The sequence below is a fragment of the Hippichthys cyanospilos genome, chromosome 4 (assembly GCF_059441005.1).
Source record: "Hippichthys cyanospilos isolate Australia breed blue-spotted pipefish chromosome 4, RoL_Hcya_1.0, whole genome shotgun sequence".
In the NCBI taxonomy this organism is placed as follows: Eukaryota; Metazoa; Chordata; class Actinopteri; order Syngnathiformes; family Syngnathidae; genus Hippichthys; species Hippichthys cyanospilos.
This window is the reverse complement of record NC_142372.1, coordinates 8796607-8817867: the sequence shown is the minus strand read 5'-3', so window position 1 is coordinate 8817867 and position 21261 is coordinate 8796607. Positions and strand designations below refer to the sequence as shown.

The following is a 21261-nucleotide window of genomic DNA, read 5'->3' as shown; positions in this document are numbered from 1 at the left end:
TGATCAACTACAATCCGAGCTGAAGATTTCCTCTCATTTGCATAATATATCACCAGTTGTAGTCAAACCAGCTGTCGCATTGCAAGGCAGCCAGCTAGTCCCATGTGTGCCGTGCACTAAGCAGCTCCCAGGCATGGACTATTCATCTGCTAAGCCTCCAGTGCACCAAGCACCACCAAGTCTCCTTGCACACAAATCAGACCGCATGGGCACCAAAGTGATGAAACACTACATTCATCAAGAAATGTGTTTGGGGAATTGTTCATTTCCTGGAGCCAACGGCAGACGCCGAGTGAGGTTTTATTGGAGGATTAAAGGGCTAGGCGGCAGGGATGGGAGGTTGAGGTGAGGCGGAAAAGATGGAGGGGCGAGGCGGAATGAAGACGAGGACACAGCTGCAAACGTTATCTGTCCATTTAATGGCTCAGTTATTAGCTATCAGATGGGCAAGAGTGCACTTACCAATGGGCTAGAGGGCGCATAACGTTTACTTTGTATTAGCGGTGATAAACCGCCACGCCGCAGATGTGCTCTCTGGTGTTCGGCTGTAGACTTCCAAAGCACTCATTTCGTTTGACTTATTAGAACAGTAAACAATAGGACATAGTTATTTTCACCAATTATAGTCTCATCAATATAACGTTCAGCCACCAAGAATTATAATAGCAATGGCAGTCTTGTCCTGTCATCCTTCACAAACTAGAATACATAGGACAAGTACTCAGCTTCTGTTAGTTTTATGTACAGGTTGATCTCTCCATCTAACAAGCAGCCTGCAGACAGAAAGTTATTTGGCTTGAAGACTTCGATTTGGTGCTTACATGACTGTTGAGTGTAAACATTGTACAGGTTACCAATGCTCCAATGCTGTTCATTGGGTGAGGTTGTAATTGTAACAGAGGGAGAAAGGGAAAGCACAAGATCCCTCCTCCTCATAAAGTGGACATCTTCTGGTTTAACCCTAGCCCATATGTCAACTTGGGTCTGATCGCTCATCTTGGGCCATGATTTCGTACACTTCCGGTGACGTGGGGCTGCAGCACGGCTCGTCGTCATGTGCCTCATTCAGTGAAGACGGATCGAATCCCTTCCCGCCGAGCGATTGTAGAGTGTTCTTGTTGGAGCACACGGACATGATGTGAAAGCACGACTGCACGCTGCAAGACAAGCCGACATTGATTTGTACCGGCTGTGTGAGTAAAGCTAAATATATACAGCTATATTGAATTTAACTAAGCACTCAGGCAAGCATTCCTTTCTCCACATTCTTTTAGGGGGCGTGATGTCTTTCAGCAAAATGGGCAGCCATGGTCTGTCGGACACAGATGGCACACTCTTTTTAAAAAAATCTCAATGCGCTTTGTGCTAGTTAGGGTGTACTTAAATATTTCACAGGAGGCACATCGTTTTAAAGAAGTTTAAGTGTTTTACATTTTTTTTCTTTTTTCAGAAGGGTGCCAGGTTAGCAATAATTTAACCTGAAAAAAAAGTTGATCTAAAATCGACCCTATCATCAGACTTCGGTTTTAAGCAGAACCATGAAATGCAAAAAAAGTACAACAGATGATATTTACATACGTTTATGTTTCAGCTGTATTGGATGTGTAAAGGTTAAGTCCATCTGTTCCCCTTCATTTATTTCAATTAATCTAACATGAATGTCTTAAGGATGAGACAGGAATCCCAAGTACTAGGACAAAATCCATGTAAGCTAGGCTATATTAGCTAAGCGTGACCTGTGAAGGGGATATGCTTTTAAGTCATCAACCGTGCTGCCCAGACGGATTTTAAATCATGAAAACAAATGTTGGATGACAGATTTAAAATCCTAACAGAATCAAACACACCATTGGTGCTAAAGTACCTGCTGAGTCATAAGAGGCAAAAATGCCACAGCAATAACAACCACCCTTGTTAATGTTAACTATTTGGAGCCAAGCAACAACAACCACTCTTTGTTAATGTTAACTATTTGGAGCCAGTAGGCAGTTGCATGAAAGCAATATTTGAGTAAAAATCAATTAATAAAAAATTAAGAGTGACAACTGCAACCCAAATGAGACTTAATGCGAAGAGTCCTAATGCTCAGTATTATAGCGCCCACGTAGTTACATAATTATTTTTGTTATTTGGACTACATTACAGGCATAATTATTGGTCAACATGTGGCAATACCTTTTTTTCCCCCCCATTCACAGCATGGTGCTACAAATTACAAATGTGTTGCTATTAGCGTTGGATAATGTAGTGTAAAATAAACAAGCGGGGGCATATGTGTTTTCATGTCAAGTTTCAGAACCCATTAAATTGTCAAAAATTCACGTGTTAAATCAGGATAATTATTCAATATTTACGGTCAATACTGAATAGTATTGCTAATACATAGATGTAAATATTTTAATCATTCACTGTCATTGACGAGGTTATCTGTCAGTAAATTTTTCAATGAGAATTGCTGGGTGAACATCTAATTGGAAACAACTTTACTGATGCACAATCACCAGTAGATGGCATTGATGCCCCTTTTTAGATTTGAGATCAGCGGTGTGTGAATGCACCTGGGAGAAAAGGCTGCATTCTGTGCAACCTAAATGTGTTCTACTGATTAGAAAGAAAATAGGCAGAATCAAACCTTTTTACCCTTGCCCGTCTACTGCCAATAGAAAGTTGGGAAAGGCACTAGCAAGCCTGTGACCCTAGTAATGATAAGTGGCTTGAGAAGATGGATGGAAACTTTCTATGAAGAGGCACTTTTTTCAAGGTGAAAATATTAACATTCAACAATATTATCTTGTGGGCTTTAAAAATGTCAAAGATTTTTAAAATACCTGACAATGAATGAGTAAAGGGTAAACAGCAAGTATTTGAACAAGTATGAATGGGAATGTGACATTTGTAAAAGGTGAATAAACACCCAGGGATTATAACATTGCCCATGGTTTTGGTTTCATTACTGAGAAGGGCTGAGCCTGGAAATAATTTCATTATGATTTCTTTTTCCTTACCTCTGGATTTTGGATAGCAACCTCAATATCAAAGAGCAACATGGGAGTTTGGAGGCTCCACAGTTTTGACTTACTGAGAACTGGAGTCATGAAGCGGCTCCAGGTGGCTCATTGTGCTGAAATCGTGCTCCAGCACCTGGCGCGGCGTCATCCGCTGGGCGGCATCAAGATGCAACATTCCCTTCAGCAGCTCCACAAACTTCTGCACGTCGGCCGTTTTGGCTGCTTTGTTGACAATGTGCCTGGTGTTCAAGATTCCCGGCTGGAACTAAAGTTGCCCATGTCAAACTTGGTTCAATGTTTCCGATTTAAGATGGTAAGAGTGACTGCTTACATGAAGAAGGCGATCAAGGGAGCGGAATTTAAAGCGTCTGGTTTCTTTGGGTTCTGAGGTGGTTTCTTTTTGGTATTGTTCTGGTGTCTGAAGACACAAGGCTCAGGGTAAGTGTGGGTTTCTGTATTTTTTTCCAGAACAAATAAATAGAATGGCACACACCTTGAGCTTCCAGCAGAAATTGCGATCCATCTGGAAGAAGCAACTGGTCTGCAGTCCAGCTTCAAGAACATTGTCCGGAGGCTGGCCTTGAGTCTCCACAATGTACCTGACCTGAAAATACAACACCTTCATTGTGTACCATTCAAAATTTTGATCATCTATCCATTTTTCATGGCACTTGTACTCTTTTGGATCAGTTGTGATGCAGAACCTATTCCAATTGAGTGTTACCAGGATTAGCTGTGCTTTGGAAATTACATGACATAATTATTATAACTCATATTCACTGTCCTGTCAGCAAGCCATTTTAAAAGGAGGGTAAACATATACTTACTTATACTTACCATGTCGTATTCACTTTTTCCAGGGTAGAGCAGTGCACCCGTGTATAAAAACGAAGCGATGCAGCCTACTGACCAGATGTCTATGGCTTCTGTGAACGGTGCACCCAACAGGACCTCTGGAGACCTGGAGAGAAGAAATGAGGTCATGTCTTTAATTCTAGTTTGAGGGTATTAAGCAAAATGTACATATATTCTGAATTTAAGACAATCAGTTTTTATTAACTGTATGGCTGATTTAGTGAAAGTAACAATTCCATGTTGTATTTTTTTTACTGTTCATTTTTGTGTTGGCATTGTGTTCACACGGCCAAATCAGAGAGAAGTCATTTGACATATATGTAAAATAGTCAGCATATACAGATTCAATTTGACTCACCGATAGGGGAGCGTCTGAATGAGCGAACCTTGTTTGGCGGTGGACACCTGAGCCGCCAGGCCAAAGTCGATCACTTTTATCTTATAGGGTTGCTGCACCTGATTGACCAACATCACATTCTCCATTTTCAGGTCCGCGTGTATGATCTGCGAGGCCTTCAAATGGTCCAGCATGTCTGCCAGCTAAAAAAAATCCCACATCACATCACCATTCCAAAAATATTCTCAGTATTTTTTCTTCTAAGGGAGCATACCTGATGAACAACTGGCCTGATCTCCTTCAGCTGGAGAGGCCTGAAATTTCGCTCTTTTACAAAGTCATATAGACTTTTGTCCAACAGCTCAAACTCAATACAAACATGTCCGTTGATGCTGAAGATGCTGTTCCATTGCACCAGGTGGCATTTGTCAGCGTCCATCTTTTTGATTTTTAACAGCGCAAGAATCTATTAAGATATAAGTGGTACAGAAAATATGGATGAAGTCAGATAATCAAAATCTTAACATTAGTTTAAACCAGGATTCTGAAACGTACAGCCCAAAGAGGTTTAATCTGGCACCTAAGTCATTTTGTTGTGAGAAATAAAAACAAAACATTTAACACCCAACCCATTAGTCCGCTAATAATCGTTAAATAATCATTAAACAAAATTTCTATTTGAAGTGATGCCCAGATGAGCACTGCGACTTACAAGTGTAAGTAACCAGTTGCCCCCCTTGTGCAAAATATTGCTTCCTGATCTCTTCAGTAATGGAAATGGGAACTGCTCAGCGCAGGAAAAATTCTTTAAATGCCCCAATGATACACATTGTGTTTGGGTCACTCTCTGGGCCAATACCAAACATTCAGCTTTGGTCCATGTGGTGTTATAACAATAATTTTTGTTTATGTATTTCATTTATTTACAGCTCAGCAGTTAGCACACAGCACAAGCATATTTAACATGGCATGGTGACTTGTTCTTGAGTTTTCAAAAGTAGTCTGTCATGTATATGTCCTTATGTTGGTGCCACCCGGTGTCCAAAATGAGATACAACAGCACCATTTTATTCTGTTGAATTGTCTTTGCACTTCACTGCACACCTTTAAAAAAACATTCCACGGGATGTGTGTGTTTTGTTGTATTTACTTATTTTCAGTTAATTTTATGAGTTCTCTACAAAATATGTCTTATGAGCAAATGGTAAAAAAAAGCTCATTTAAAATGTCCATCCATTTCATGCAATTTTCGGCAAAAAATGTTAAGGGGACCACAATTAAGTTATTTTACTTTATTCATCGTCATTTTTTGTATATTTATTTTACAACAGTTTACAGTTGACCAAAATTGTGACCAGGCACATGTGACCAGGGGCGCATGGCAAAAATCTACATATAAGTCACACTAATTGTTTCTAAGTAATAGACCATTATTTTTTACATTTTTAGTATGGCCCACATGTAAAGATGCAAATAAAATAAATAAAGGCCAATTTCAATAAATCACTGGGTTTGTTTCCATTTTACTCAAAGACGACATAACTCGTAAAGATTTAGTAATACAGCATTATTGATGTCTTAGTTGGGGTGCTCGAATTGTTTGAGAAAAAAATGCACGCCAGGTTATAATTACAGTAGGGAAAATCACTTTAATTGCTTCATATGTTTTGTATCTAACATCGTGTATTAAAGGAAAAGGAATACGACTAAAATCGGTAACGTTCTTCGTGAACGCAAAATGCCAATGTTGAGTTGAGTCGTTAGTACCGCAAAACGCCGAATGTTGAAGCAAGTCGTTACTTCCGCAAAACGCCGAAGGATGGAGCAAGGAGTTAGTAGCAGTTTCCGGAGGTCACCCACCTCGTATATGGCCCGTTTGGCTGATGTTCCGTGGTTCTTGATGGTCTTGACCGCAACCGTCTTGTTGTCGCTGGTCTTCCGACATTTAACCACGTTCCCATAGGCGCCGCGACCCAGGACTGACAGCACGTCATAGCCGGACGACTTGGAATGAATTCGGGCTCCGGGTGAAAACTGGCTGTCTTCGGAGCCCGAAGAGTCCATTCTCAGGAGGCCCGGGTGGTCGTCCGAATGTACGCGCGGCTCTTCCGTCGAGGACATGGGGAGCCCCGCTCAGCTCGCCCGGAGGTGCAACGGTCGAGAAGCGCCCTGACCGCGGCTGAAGGTAACGACAGGCAACCTTTGACTTTCAAATGCTTTATGCCGTTGGGGTTAGCGTTGAAACGTAACATTCTCGTCACGGTTACGGGAGAACGAGTTGAGATTATGTGTCGGGAAGGGCCTCAAAGTCTACACGGTGTTTCTGTGTGCTCTCCGGGCCTTCAGTCGACCTGAGCCGCCCGAATGTTTGTGACGAACGAGCTGCGTAATATTGGAAAACCACTCGTAGTTACCTTTTCCTTTTGACACTTTATCTTCGAATGCACGCTAATGTTGCGTGGGGTGCATACCATATCGTATGGTTGCTGTGATTTATAGTAAACCTGACAGACTGTTAAGTGTGCATTTTTTAATGCATTTTAATGGCAGAGCTTTTTTCTTTTTAAGTCTTCCCCCCCCCCCCCCCCCTTTATTTATTTATTTTTTTAACTATTCCGAGTTGAGAGACTCCGGACCGGAGGGTGGATGGTCAATTGGCTTGATTGGAGCTACACAGACTTCTGACCTGGCGAAAGACCCTTCGTATTTGTGTCACACATCGCATCTTACAGCAATATGTCTCACTCATGTTTTTGCTTTATGGTTAACTCTGATTTCATTACTATATTTACAGACTTTAAATTCGTTCTGAACTATGCCCCCAAAGAATAACAAAGCAATTTATAATGTGTATTGTAATGCGGGAAAATAAGCACTACAGATTATACTTTGGAAGAAAACACGCAGTAGTGACATCATCAGATAAAATTTAAAAATAATTGTCACGTTGCATTAATTGAATGCTGCTCCTTTCTGCGTGTCTGCCTTGGCCACGTGGGAGCAGTATAAACAGACGGATGGATGTATCGTTTTTCTGGGTTGTTATCATGGATCCCATTCGAGAGCTGGCCAGCTAGGATACAATATGATTGGCTATTGCGTGTAACAGCCAATCATATTGCTGTGGCTATTGCATGTAGCAGCCAATCATATTGCTGTGGGGCTTGGCTTTAGAGTGTATACTGTGTATCATAACTATATTAAGTTGACCTCGCCTTTATGTTGTGGTAGCATGTTAGAAAGCAATCACAACTCAACTTGGCAAACAAACCAGTGTTACAGTGTGTGCTAAATCCATGTAATTTGTGATTCATCATTATCTTCTCTTAAGATATCCCACTTGGATATGGCTCTGCGTAATGATGTGTGCACTTGGTTCAAGGCCATTTGCCCTGCTATTAAGTTTTAACACTATAAAGGTTGGGGTAGTGTCATTAGTCTTGGATTGCTATTTCACGATCAACATGAATGAGAAAAAACATTAGTGGCTAGTGCACACCTTTTGTATGTTAGATTTTGACACAGGTGAGCGACCATCCTTCTAGAAATTAGCAGAGCTATTCTCAGAATGTTATCGTTTGGATGATAGTGCAGTCGTTGATTTTTCAGGCCAGTCCAAATGAAAAACCACTGCAGACAAGAGGAGAATGAAATCTGCACCTAGGGCTGCTTTATCTCCAAAGAGGTGGGCTTTAAAGGCCCTAAAATGGATCCAATTACAAAGAGGGTTTTTTTTTTTTTTCGGAACTGTGTGTAATTGTGTAACCCTCATTTTCCTGGCACGGGGGCTCCAACAGAGGCCTCTCATCTCCCCTAAGCCTCCTCGCTCTCAAGCACAACGCTGAAATGAGATCTCGTCTTAGTGACGGAATTGCTGAAAGTATTGCAATGGACACCAAAAGAACAAAATCACCTTATTACAGAGAAATCCTTCCGAAAAAATAGAGGCTTGCACTCCCGTATCGCTGCTGGCCTCTGAGCTGACGTGAAAAAGTGAAGAGGTTCTGGGTGATGTTTACTCATGGCCCTGTCCTGCACTTTAGAGGACGTTGAAAAGGGTTCATTTGACTGCCATGATAAGTTCATGTGAATGTCTTTTAACTGCATACCAAGACATTACCAAGTGGTGGTGTGCAAAAATCCTAAGATGTCATTGAATTTGTTGTTAGTGGTACAGTTACTTTATACAAGGACTGATATGGGGAAGTAGCATTTTTGGCATAGGCAGGCCTCTAATATTTAGCTGAGTAAAACTAGCAAGTAACGTATGCACAGTACATGTTCAGTCCAACGACTGTAATTTACTGCTACCCCAAACAGGACTGACAGTTAGTGTGAATTTGTTTAAGTTCACCCCTCCCAACCACTATGTGTGTCTCACAACTCGTAAGAATCAGCAGCATCCTCTGCTAAGGCGATCTTAATAGCTCATAAATGTTTTATAGTGGCGCATGATAGTGTAATGACATCTGGCAGTTCTGGCTTGCTCACCTGTTCTTTCATGCTGTGCTTTGACTGCTGAAACGATGCCTGTTGTCCCGTGATATCAAGACATCAGTGATGATAACTTGACGCTTTCAGATGAAGAATACAGTGGCTCATCACTGGAAATTCTATGGGTGCACAAATAAATGAATTTGTGAAATAAATATTCATATTTCAGCTGGTGAAAGGTTTGAAGTGTTCGTCAGCAACAAAAATATTTCTTCATCCATTATCTTAACCCCTTATCTTCATGAGGGTCACGGGCAGTAGGCAGTAGGCAGTAAGGCAGTATACACTAAGAACTGGTTGCCAAACAATAGCGGGAACACACCTAACGATCTTTTTGAGTCCTTAATACGCTAACCATACATGTTTTTGGAGTGCAGTAGGAAAGCATAAGACCTTGAGAAAACACAAGCAGGGGGAGAACATGCTAACTCCACATAAGGAAGGCTGAAGCTGAGAGTAAATTCACGACTTCTGAATTGTGATCTAATGTGATTTCCTAACCAGTCTGCCACAATTCAACACACATTCATTAATAATAATAAATTACCGGTCAAGTAAATAATAATGTAGTTTCTCACTTTTTCAAAGCAAAATGCCACCATTTAGAGGATGTCCGGAGCTTATTAGTTTGAGTTTTACACATTTTCTACCAAAGGGTCAGCTGCGCACGCACACATTCACAAAAAAATACAAACAAAAAAAAACAACCATTGTAAATCACATAATGCATTAAAATGCTGTAGGTGTGATTCATGTGAGGTCTAAACCATGCCTGGCTTAATCCTAAAACGTGACTTCATGATGATTGGAAGGTTTCTGGGGACCTTGAAGAACAAGCGTGGAATTAATCTTCTGTTGCCACATTTCGTCACTTTTTACTCTGGTTGCCTGGGAGGCATTTTGCAATATTTTAATGATCCTTTGTTTGTACATAAGAGGCTGGACCCCAGCTGTTTTTCGCACACATGTTTAATATACCATTTTTTTCATAATGCGTTCAACACACTTGTTTATTTTCCGTTGAGTTTCTCGAAGAATCTTTTGAGGTAAGTAAGGCCTTGCACAGCGTGACACCTCACTCCCAGTGACACTTCAGTATTCATGGTTGTTCTGTTTGCATTACAAGCTGTGTGATTTTAAGAGCTCAGTGATAGTGCCGTCGCATTTCTTCGTGGCATTAATCTCAACATTTAAACACCTTCAGTTTTTCATATATAAGCGATGGATGACAATTTCAAAACTATTATTTTTCCTCATCTGTACAGTCTCTATTCATCTTTCATGACCGAAAGACGGAACATTTGAGAGTGAAATGATCAGTCTATCGGGGGTTCTCAACATCTCAGAACCTCTGATCAATTTGTCCAATCTGCTATTCAGTCGACCTATTAGATATTAACTGTATAGTCACCTTAGACTTTACTGTTAATGGCTAAAAAATGCTCAAATTGGTGAAGGACGCACTGACAAAGGTGTTACCTGGCAAAAAAAACAAACAACCGCTGGAGTCACGCATCGTCTCCATCTCTCATGTATCATTTATTGGCTCAGAGAACATTTCAGGACCCCCAACTTCTGTGTGACCTCAGCGAGCAAAATTTTGTGTGTGAGTTAAGTTTCAGCTTAGCTCCACTGGTCACACAACACCCGACCTACCCCCTGTGTTTTTTTTTTCAGCAAACAATCGGCAGTTACGTTTAGGAGACACAAGCGTGACATTGATGCAAATCCCTAGCAAGTACAGGTGCTGACATTTCCCAACATAAATGTTTTTGCTTGGGTATCCACAGGAGGTCTACAGATTGCATTAGTCCGACCTACTGTGTCTCGTTGGTTACTTCCACTTAGCAAGCCTATCTACATCAACCTATCTGCAGAAAAAAATATGTTACCTATAATTGACAGTAAAAACTCAGTTACGTTTAATTTTGTATGTGAATACATATGGGCATCTGCATTTTGAAAATGTTTAAGTGGTAATTTTATATTTACCCGAGTATTTGTTTTCACATGCATCTGTATTTCTAATTTAGAGTGAGTATTTTGACCACCACTGCATCAATGCAACATGTGCCAATGCAACTTACCACAATATAACAGACTCCAACATACTGTACCATAACTTATACTACAATGCAGCATTACAACCTTGCATAACACAAAATTATGTAAGTTAAACAAAACAACAAAAAGCAAGGTAACACAAAATTATGTAACAGAAGAACCTATCCATCCTTCCATTTTCTATAGCCGCTTACCCTCACTAGGATTGCAGGCTGTAACGTTCAGTGAATCGGTGTTCTGCAAGGCTAATTTGATAGACCTTATGATGGTACTTGCCAATATTTTCTTTTCACTCATTCGTATTTGAAAAAAATGTATTAAGATGCTAGTTTATGTCATAAACATTTACCGCCATTGTCACTTTATTTGCATGGGTAGAGAGGTGCAGATATATTTTACGTTGGTGCTGTAGAAATATAACTCTTATAAGCTGTGGGGTTCCCTAATTGGGTTCCTTCTTTAACACAGCATAATCTATGAAACTTTAAATGGCTGCCATATTCTGTCGGGTAATAAAAATGCTTTCCTTTGGATGCATGTACAACCTTTGTGCGGTCCCATCACGATTACAATTAGGCCACACCGCAGGGGACCAATCACTGTGGACTTTGACTTATGGTGCACGATGTCATCCATTGCAATGAGATCAAGACTGAAATGAAAACGTGTTGGCTTCATTGCATGTTAATGTGTACGTGTGAATTCAGCTGTATTAGCAAGTGGACTTCTTATAAATGATATAAGCAATCATTTGCCGATCTTTGTAATCTTTCAAAATTTAACACAAAGGTAAAGAAAGTAAATTAAACATCAGAAAAACGAAAAAGAACACAAAGTGACATCGTTGCCTTCAAACTAGATCTAGAAAAGCAAAATTGGTCTGAGGTACAGTATACTCAAAAGGTGATGTTTTTGCATACCAAGATTTTGTTATTATTAGTACAGAATAATACAAAAGATTATGTACAAACTTTGTAAGATCTTGTATAAAAAATTTTTACACGTGAAAAACAAGATGCTGTATATGATTGTATGTATCTGCATGTCTATGTACAAATACAATATATATATATATATATATATATATATATATACAGTATATATATATATATATACAGTATATATATATATATATATATATACAGTATATATATATATATATATATATACAGTATATATATATATATATATATATATATATATATATATATATATATATATATATATATATACTATATATATATATATACAGTATATATATATATACACACACACACAGATGTGTGTATAAATATATATATGGCAGCTATATGCATAGTCGGGCTTCAAGCAGCTTTGTAACCTGCATATATCACAGCATTACAACCCACCTATAAGTTCACATCAGGTCTATTCATCAGGTGCTGTGATGCGTAGCGTGATTTTCTGTGTCAGCACAACGTGTACAAAACAGTAAATCAGATAGGCGAGGTGTCTGTGTGTGTTGGAGAGTGTGCGCATGCATGCATGTGTGTGAGTGTTTGTGAAAAGAATGGTCATGCTGGGAAGCACTAGCCGACATTAAGTTGCAGAGGAATATGATTACAATTGATTAAATGCTGCTCTTTCCGACTTTGCTGTGCATGTGTTTATGGTGTTTATTTAGATGTGATAGAGCTTTAAAACTAGTAACATCACTCATGAAATGGCCAAGAACCTCTGCAAAATGTCTATGCTTAGATTTACAGTGTGTACAAAGTAATGTGATCATAACTAAGCGTATCACAATGCAGCATATTGTAATACAATGTTTTATAATACAACATATTGTAATGCAACGTATCACATCATAACACAAACACAGTGTATTGTAACACGATGTATCGTAATCCATCGTAGCCTAACAAAACATATCATAACGCATTTTAACATAATTTATCGTAACTTAGGATATAACAGCACAATGTGCAACAAAACAATTGTAACACGCTATAAGATGGCATGACAGAGTGTAAAATAACGCAATGTGACGGAACAGAGCATAACAGGGTAACGTAGCACAATGTAACATGTAGCATAAGGTAGTACAATGTAATGTACAACACTGTAACCAACACATGTACAGCAACTTATAACACCACAAATGTTTCATATCAAAGACCTAATTAGAGAGAAAAAAAAGATAAAATCCTTGGATATTTTGGTTTGGTTCTTAATATGAGTCGAAAATAATAATGTTGCATTATCTTATTTTTCATTGTCGGCCTCCATAGGATTGCTTTTATGCCTCTTATTTAAATGTCACTGCAAATGCTCACTGATACTGTCAACTTTCACAGTAAAATAGCTTTGTGCCAAAGACCTTTGCTGAATGATAGTGCCAATTAAATTATTTAGCATCTCAATAGAGTGTCCAAAAGTACATTAACAGATGGAAGCCCGCAGTGAGGCTGATAATATTCTCATACTGCAGGGTTCACTGGCTTCATCTAACATTTACTCATGCACCATTGAGTGAAATTAGCTGGCGCTACACAGGCGACCCAGCGCAGGCGGGAGCTGCTGTCCAATAAGTCGATGGGAGGTATTGTATTACACGCTCGCAATGATGAGCGACGCACGGGAAAAAGGACGAGGCGGCCTGAAATACCGCATACCCCGGAGGATTGCTTGGGAATTTGAAGTATAACAGGATGAGCCAAAAAAATAACAGCCCTGGCTGCATGGTTTTGACGGAGAGGATTTCAAGATACAATGGTTACGCTCGTTCCCATCTTAAAACTCCGTCCTAGCGCCTATTTGAGATGTGCTCTGGTATCAAACTGGACTGCGCAGAAAGTCTGTGATCCACGATGAAGCTTAATTAAATCCTTAATTATTCAATTGACCCAGCAGCTGGTGATCAGTGGAAATGAAGCATGAAGAGGGTTTTTATTAAAACCTGTTATCCTAAATTATATAAGCAATGTCAACTCAAATGAACATTAGCCAGGCTCTTGCATGATGCTAATTAGAACAGCAACTAAGTACACATCTTATTAAAAATCACAGTTTGGTACTCGCGCTGTGTAAACCGCATGTACCTTCTGCCACTAAGTGAATGTGTATGCCAAATAGTGCTAATGAAACATGGCCTGTATCCAGGACCCACTAAGATAAACATGACTTCAACCTCTCATTGCGCGACAATCCGAATGAACTAACACTTACAAATCCCCTGCACAACACCAGTGATTTTCCACAAGTGGCACGAGAATAGTATAAAACTATGGAAGCAATGTGCCACCAATGGCGAGTTAACATTATGATTGTGAAATGCATTTGAATGGACTTGCAAGTAAATTTGAAGATAATTTCAAATGTTTGAACTTAGTAAAAACATACTTGATTATAATATCGAAACTCCTTGCAAATATGTCTAAATGTCCTCGTAAGCTAAATGCTAAATACATCACATTTGTTCCCATAATTCCACGAATGAGCATACGCATAGCAGTATGGGAAACTTGACTCATTTAACGTATAAGAGTATTCAAAAATAGTTGCAAATACTTTCAAATGAATTTGCCAGTCAAAACTATTTACTTCAGATGGGCATCCCCGCTCTTTTGTAGAAAGCACCACAAACTGAACAGATTAGTTCCTAAACAGGCGCGCTAACAAACAGCAACAGAGCACAACAAAGGTTCTCACCCAATGAAAAATAAGGTTGACATACTGCCGTGCAGTATTTAGTGAGCCATCATAATACAACACATATAAAACAAGACAGCATAATGTGAGTTGGAACCTATCCCAGCTGGCTTTTGGGACTTTGGTTTTCGGTTTCATGTAAATGGTTGAAACTGTTCTTTTATTCAACTCATTGAGGAGAAAAAAACCCTCTGTGAGACTTCTTTGCGATCTTTACGTTCCAGTATGGTGGATCCTTCAGCCTGAGGGCTGTAGAAGTGTTCTTGTTTTTTTTTTTTTTTTTTTTTTTTTTTTTTTTTTTGATTCTTCACTATCATCTCCCAGGCATTACTCGCCCCAAGAAGCCATCAGCCCTGTCAAATAAAAACTTTTTATCTCTTAATTCTTCAGGGGACTTAAACCTTTAAGACTCCAAACCCAGTAGTAAAGCAAACCCACCCCCAGGTCCCAGTTCTTGCCCATCGTAGTTTATTTTATGAGTCCTCATCGGATTTATCAGTGTAAACAAAGCTAAAACAGTGCCCTCGTGGAATTTTCGAAACCACACTTTTACAAGCGTGGAAGGGATTTGAGACATTGATTACTGCAATGATTGGAGCAATGTTCTCCTGATGGAGGTGACGGTATCAATGGGACATAAGCGCTGATGAAGGCCAGATGTCTCCTTTGAATGTAGGCCAATAAGTGCCATATTTACTTGTATCATTTGCTGTAATTAACTTCCCACTGGCATGGTAATGATTCAGTCCCCCCCGTGAAAAGTTAGAACTCATCAACGGATTGGCCCACACTTTGTGAAGCAATTTAGAATTAATAATCTTCCATTTTTTATGCATTGCAGAACTTCGCATGCAACTAGAAATGACAGTTTCCTGAGATAATTCAAGAGAATATTGAATACTGAAGGTAAATGAGCCACAATTGTGTGACAAAAATCAACAGAGGGCTGTAGCTATGTGTAAATACTGTTCTTCTGTGTGTAGTCAATTTTTCCCCCCTCATTTTCAACCTACAGATTAGGGGGGTCGATTTATCACTCATCCATTCTCTAGAGGCGCTTATCCTCACAAGGGTCGCAGGCTTGTTGGTGCCTATCTCTCAAATGCCAAATAAATAAGATAATGTCATTTATAATGCTTAAAATGATTATACATACCTCTAATTTGATGTATTATGCATCCATTTTAGAGCATTTGCACAGAACGTCGAAAATTGCACTTTTGACATGTGCCGCATAATCGCCTCTTTGGTGTCAACAACAAGGCCGCATGGATAATTTTTCCAGCTAATTTTGACACATTATGAAAAGGGTTAGGGTTCGGGTAACCCTAACCCTTAAATGGGAGGAGCTATTTGGGGTGTCCACAGTGATGAGGACTTTTAATGCTTTTCAACAAATTAATATTCAGCCGTGTCAAAACAATAAAGCATTGAAACTTCAAATCATTTTATTTTGTTATAACATTAGTTTCAGCATTTGTGTCTACACACACACCCACATTGCCTTTCACTTGTTTTGTTTCCTAACCCCCATAACCGCAGTAAAAAAAAAAAAAAAAAAGTAAAAAAGGGGGGATCAACTTATAAGCGAGGTGGACATGTACTCAGAGAAATATGGTATATCTCAGATTCATAAGCGATTTTTGCCATCCAAAAAAAACTGCAATGCTCGTCATTCACCATTCAAATCTGAATTGTTTCCAGTATGCATCATAATTTACAACGGTTAAATATTTTTCTTGCCATAGCCTTTAAGTGTGCATTTCTCAGCATTCACATATGATAACTTAAGACATGACACATTTATTCTTGTCACCGCAAATGTTTTGTGGAAATGCTCAGCCAAAGGGAGCCATGCTCCCTCCAAATTATTTCCAATACTCAAGGACAATGGTAGTCTCAGCATTCAAGAATTGTTGCCATGTGAAAGAATTTGTGTCAGTTATCTCTAAGCATTCATCTTATTTGGATGCACAATTGCATGTGTATGAATGCTATTCCATCAGAATTTTCACTCAAGCAATGAAACCTGGCACGTTGCCTAGGGAAAGTCACACTCTAGCATTAATATTTAAAATCCTGCAATTTCTTCCAGCTCCTCCTTTTTAACGAGCCTGCAGGACATTGAAGTTAACTGTTTCTATAAAATGCTCAAACCTGCTGTCTTTGTTAAATGTCTCCAATTGCAGCTATTAATATTTACACATCTTCCATTTGCAAAAGGTCGCTCAGCCTGCAAGAGCAGATGGAGGCTAGTCAGAACAAGGTGGAAGCCTGCTTAAGGGGGTGGGGGAGCTAAGATTGCGGTCCAAAATATTAGTAAGATAGTGTGTCATTTTGACAATAATAAATACATTTACGTATCCATCTATCCATAGCATCTTATCCTCACTGAGGTCCCAGGCTTGCTGGTGCCTATCCCAGTTGTCTACCAGTTGGGCAGTTGGTGGGGGACACCCTGAACTGGTTGCCACCCAATTGCAGAGCAAACAGGAACAAACAACCATTCATGCAACCAATGACGTCTAAGGACAACAATTTAGAGTTTCCAGTATACCTGCAATGCATGTTGTTGTAGTGTGGGAGGAAGCCGGAGAGAACTCAAGCGGGCTCTGGGAGAACATGCAAACTTCACACAGGAAGGCGAGCTGGAATTGAACTCGGAACTCCAAACTGTGAGGCGGACCTGCCAACCACTGCTCCACTGGGCCATTTCAGTATCTTTCCCTGTAAATAATAACATCATTTGGGTTCTTATGGGAATCTCCAGCCCCACACTTGAACACTATAAATGTCTTTCATGAGTTATCACCAAAAACATATCAAGAAGTCCAAAAAGGAAAATTTGCAATTTCCTAGTGTCCATGGAGAGTCTGAATGTTTATTTGTCGAAATGTGCCCTGTGATTGGCTGGTGAACAGTCCACTCTTTTTACCAAATGGTTTGTGCTGTCAGTCAGTGCTGTTTCCTGGTTTGTCTGAGGATTTATGTTACATTGCCACTACAAAAATACAGAGCAGCATGATTGTGTCTGTCCATTTATATCTACAAGTATCCAGCTAAGCAAAGCGATAGGCATGGAGCAATTATCAGTCGGCGTGATAACCAGATTTGGGATTATGATGAATATGAGCAACAATTTAAAACTAGCTAACTGCTAACTTCAGGGTCGGGTGGGGAAATAAAGCTTCAAGATGCTTCATGCCAGTTGTCATATTTTTTCACGTTTTTTCATTCGCATTTGTTTGTAATTTTGGAAAATTCTATTTACTGTAGAAAACTATAGGGAGTAACAAAATTGTTTTGCTTTTTAAGACATATCAATGGCCATGGGAGCGCTTTTAATTTTGTTTCAATATTTTTATTTCAACAGTGTTGGGATTTGTATTTTTTTTCTTTTTTTTTTGTTTTACAATACTATTTTTTTCCTTTTACTGAAATTGAATATCAGCTCCGAATATTGGTTAGCGACCCCTTTGACCCCTAATAAACTCTATTAAAAAAAAATCAAATTTTCATCACTCCATCTGTAGTTCTAAACTGTGAATCCATGTAGAAAAGTTATAACAACACACAAACAAAAATACTGTGCATTCCTTTCCTACCTAATGTAATTTGAGGTGTAGCTGCAACTGTTTCATGTTGCTTTGCAGCACCGAGCAGAACGACCTGGAAGAAACACCAAGTGGCACGAGCTGGCACATGAACACAAAAGTAGAGGGCCCAGAGTGACGCCTGGGTGTAATACACAAGAGAAACACTGGAGAACATTAATAACACCACTTGAACTGGGCAGCTGAAAGTCGCGCACGCGTGCGGAGTAGCACTCTGGCAAGGAGAGCAACTGCTGGTTGATGAGCCGGCAAGCCGGGGAAGGAGGAGGGACGCCTGCCAGGATTCCAGGTACACACACACACACACACACATTGGCAACCAAGGAGACACTCTAGGAAAACCCACATGGAGGAAACAGCAACAGTGACACTGTGGCCTTTTATAACTCAACTAAGAAGTTTATGTTTTTGTCTGTGTTTCCTATGCTATGCTATGGTACAAAAAACGGTAACAGTAAAGGCATAAAACTTCATTACTTTAGGGTGTATTTTGACTATGTCAAGATAAGAATGATAAACCCACAGGCTAACTTTAGTACTGATAAATTGTTTTCTCACACGTTACACCAAATCTCATAGTCAGACAATTCTTTGACGTCAGGTTCGGCACTAAAATATTTCTTGGAGAACAGCAAGTAGGAAAGTGTTATGTGACTGCCAGGTATTAAAATGTTTAGAAATCACCTTACACACAACTTTTGATGTCCTGCCTCTGATATGGCTCATGATACCACCTCAGAAGGTATAAAACTGCCGGGTTGACTTCGTCCCCCTATTGGCTTTTATAGGCTGTGTAAAAGGGTCTTAAGAGCCAATTAGGTTGAAGCTACTGTAATTCTCATATCAGGAAGTGTTACTATTTTGGCCTAAATTCTGACTCAGACAGTCATTCATCACAATATGCCCATTTCAAAGATGTTCATATATCTCTTGCTCAGGAGGGTAAAATCATCTCGTAAAAATAAATAAATAAAATAAAAGAACATATAGTAATTCCTTCTTTATTCTTTGGGGTAGATTGCAGTCCACACTCCCAAAATACTTTCAAGTGGGGCTCACACCATCTTGAAGGGAATCCTAATATATCAAATATTTATACATCAAATATTTATATTTATCTATATTTATAAATTGTTAGTGGCAAGCGGCCCATCTCAGGCCTTTCTATTTGCGATGAAAGCCACACTATACAGTAAATAAGAATCCAGCCCTGAGCTGAACTTTTCTGCTTGAGCTTGAAATGAAAGGTCGCAGGTCGAACGCTCGCCTTGAAGGCTTTTTATAGTCTGGTGAAGTGGTGGTAGGGACAGGTGGTTGTAGGGAAAGCACTCTGTTCGTATTATGAATGACTTATTATGAATGATGAGATGACATTTGAGAACCGAAACAAAGACAAATCTCAAGATAGATGAGATGAGAAATTTGGCACTTTGCAGAGCGAGAAAACCTAAATAAAAGTTTTTTTTTCCTTCTTCTAGGCATGTTCCCCTGCTTCTGGTAAATATTCCTGTCAGAAGATATTAGGTCATTCTCAGTGAACCTGCGAGTAGCCTTCTAACTGAGAAATACACATTTTTCCCTGACTTTATTTGGGGAACTTCATTTTTTATTCTGTTTGAGGCACATGTGTTTGCCCTATAATTAAAAATGTTATGGTGCGCTTAGCGTTGATGTGTCTTGTTTCACAATATTCAACAATTTATCAATATGAGCTAACGACAGCTTGCTAGCATTAGTTAATTTGTAAGTTGAAGCCAACTTTAGTGCTAGTGACATGAAAATTACATTGATTTTGGCATCACTTCACACATCTCCAAGCGTCCGTTGCCTTTAATGCCCCTAAAATAATTGGTCGAATGAATAATGAAAACAAAAAAAAAACAGACCTTCCTTTAATTAATGGAAAACTCATCGGAAAACCCAAGTGAAATAAAGCAGCAGAACAAATCTTCAACTTCAGAAAAAAAAAAAAAAATCATTTATTATGATGGCTGGGAACACAAAGACTGCATTAAGAGTCTTCCCCTGTGGACATACATGCTAAATAAGATTCATTAAATCCCCACCCCCGCCACCCTTAAGGAATAACATCCACTATAAACATAAAATGTGTGTGTGGCTCTGAGCAATAGAGGGATGCCATCAAAGCAATCTGATTGGTTTCTATGAGATGAAGACGTGTCGTTAGCAAATAATTGTTACATCGTTGCCAGATACCGTTTGCATGTAAATGGAGCCTATCCCTGCTGACTTTGGGCTGGCTACGTGGTTGGAGAGGTCCCCAGGCAATCGTCCAGCACATACTGTATATTGACAACCAACCAAACACGCTCACATTAACACCTATGAAAAATTAGAGCATGTGTCAATCCCTCACAGCATGTTTTTGAAGAGCAAAATCATAATGTGTATTTGCTATTCCAAGAGACTCTTACTTTATATTTGATACTACCAAAAACAAAAATTTTAACTGCACATCTCTAACTGCAAACACTTACACTTTAAACAATATCTGTATAAAACAGAATATTTAAGAGGATGATGCTATGGGAGCAAGGAGGCGTGGACTGAACTTTTTTCTGGCAAATTTGTTCAAACACACTTGAAGGTACGTGCAAATATACTTGTAAATATATTCAGACTTGCATTTAGGCTGCTAAAAACATAGCTTTTGCTCTCATAATGCCATGGAGTGTTGATGAGAATACCCAATAGAATTATGGGGAAAAATGCTATATAACATATTTGCATGTACAATTGTCTGTAACTGCCAAGTGTGTGTATACAGTATTTATAAGTGTGTTCCAACGAAACTGAAAATGTCTGAATATATTTGAAGATGTATTCAAACATACTTGTCAATATATTCAAAAGAGTTAGCCGGTCCAAAATGCTTACTTCACATTAGCAAATATGATAATTGCAACCACAGCAAAAACATGTGATACAGTGCCTTCCTCGATTCTATAACCTGCCTCAAAATATTTTTAGATGTCACACTGTGAAGCACAGATGACATGCACACTACAGTTATGCAGATCAACAAATGTTTTTGGAGTCACCTGAAAAGTGACTATATCGGAAGCACAAGGTTTCAGTCTAAAAAGCCAGTGATCGTTTTGTTTTTTGTTGTTTTTTCTTTTGAAAGAGCAGCCAAATCGAACACGGTTTGTGATGGGGTACAGAGAGAAAATTGAGAACAGAACTATGTTGCTGT

General features: G+C 39.2%; 1 protein-coding gene and 1 long non-coding RNA gene across 2 annotated transcripts; one reads left to right on the top strand and one right to left on the bottom strand.

Moving 5' to 3' along the window:
* Window positions 1-400: 400 nt before the first annotated feature.
* Window positions 401-6512, bottom strand: LOC148424488 (homeodomain-interacting protein kinase 1-like). Its single transcript, XM_088412336.1, has 8 exons — window positions 6061-6512; window positions 4475-4666; window positions 4222-4403; window positions 3846-3969; window positions 3502-3612; window positions 3340-3426; window positions 3080-3273; window positions 401-1157 (listed from the first exon to the last, which is right to left on the bottom strand). Exons 1-8 carry the CDS (start codon window positions 6319-6321, stop codon window positions 974-976), a joined length of 1335 nt encoding a protein of 444 aa, XP_088268462.1. The 5' UTR covers window positions 6322-6512; the 3' UTR covers window positions 401-973.
* Window positions 1464-19708, top strand: LOC148424487 (uncharacterized). The gene is made up of 3 exons (XR_015865297.1): window positions 1464-6385; window positions 18084-18333; window positions 19523-19708. It is a non-coding gene; the product is annotated as an uncharacterized LOC148424487 (long non-coding RNA).
* Window positions 19709-21261: the final 1553 nt, after the last annotated feature.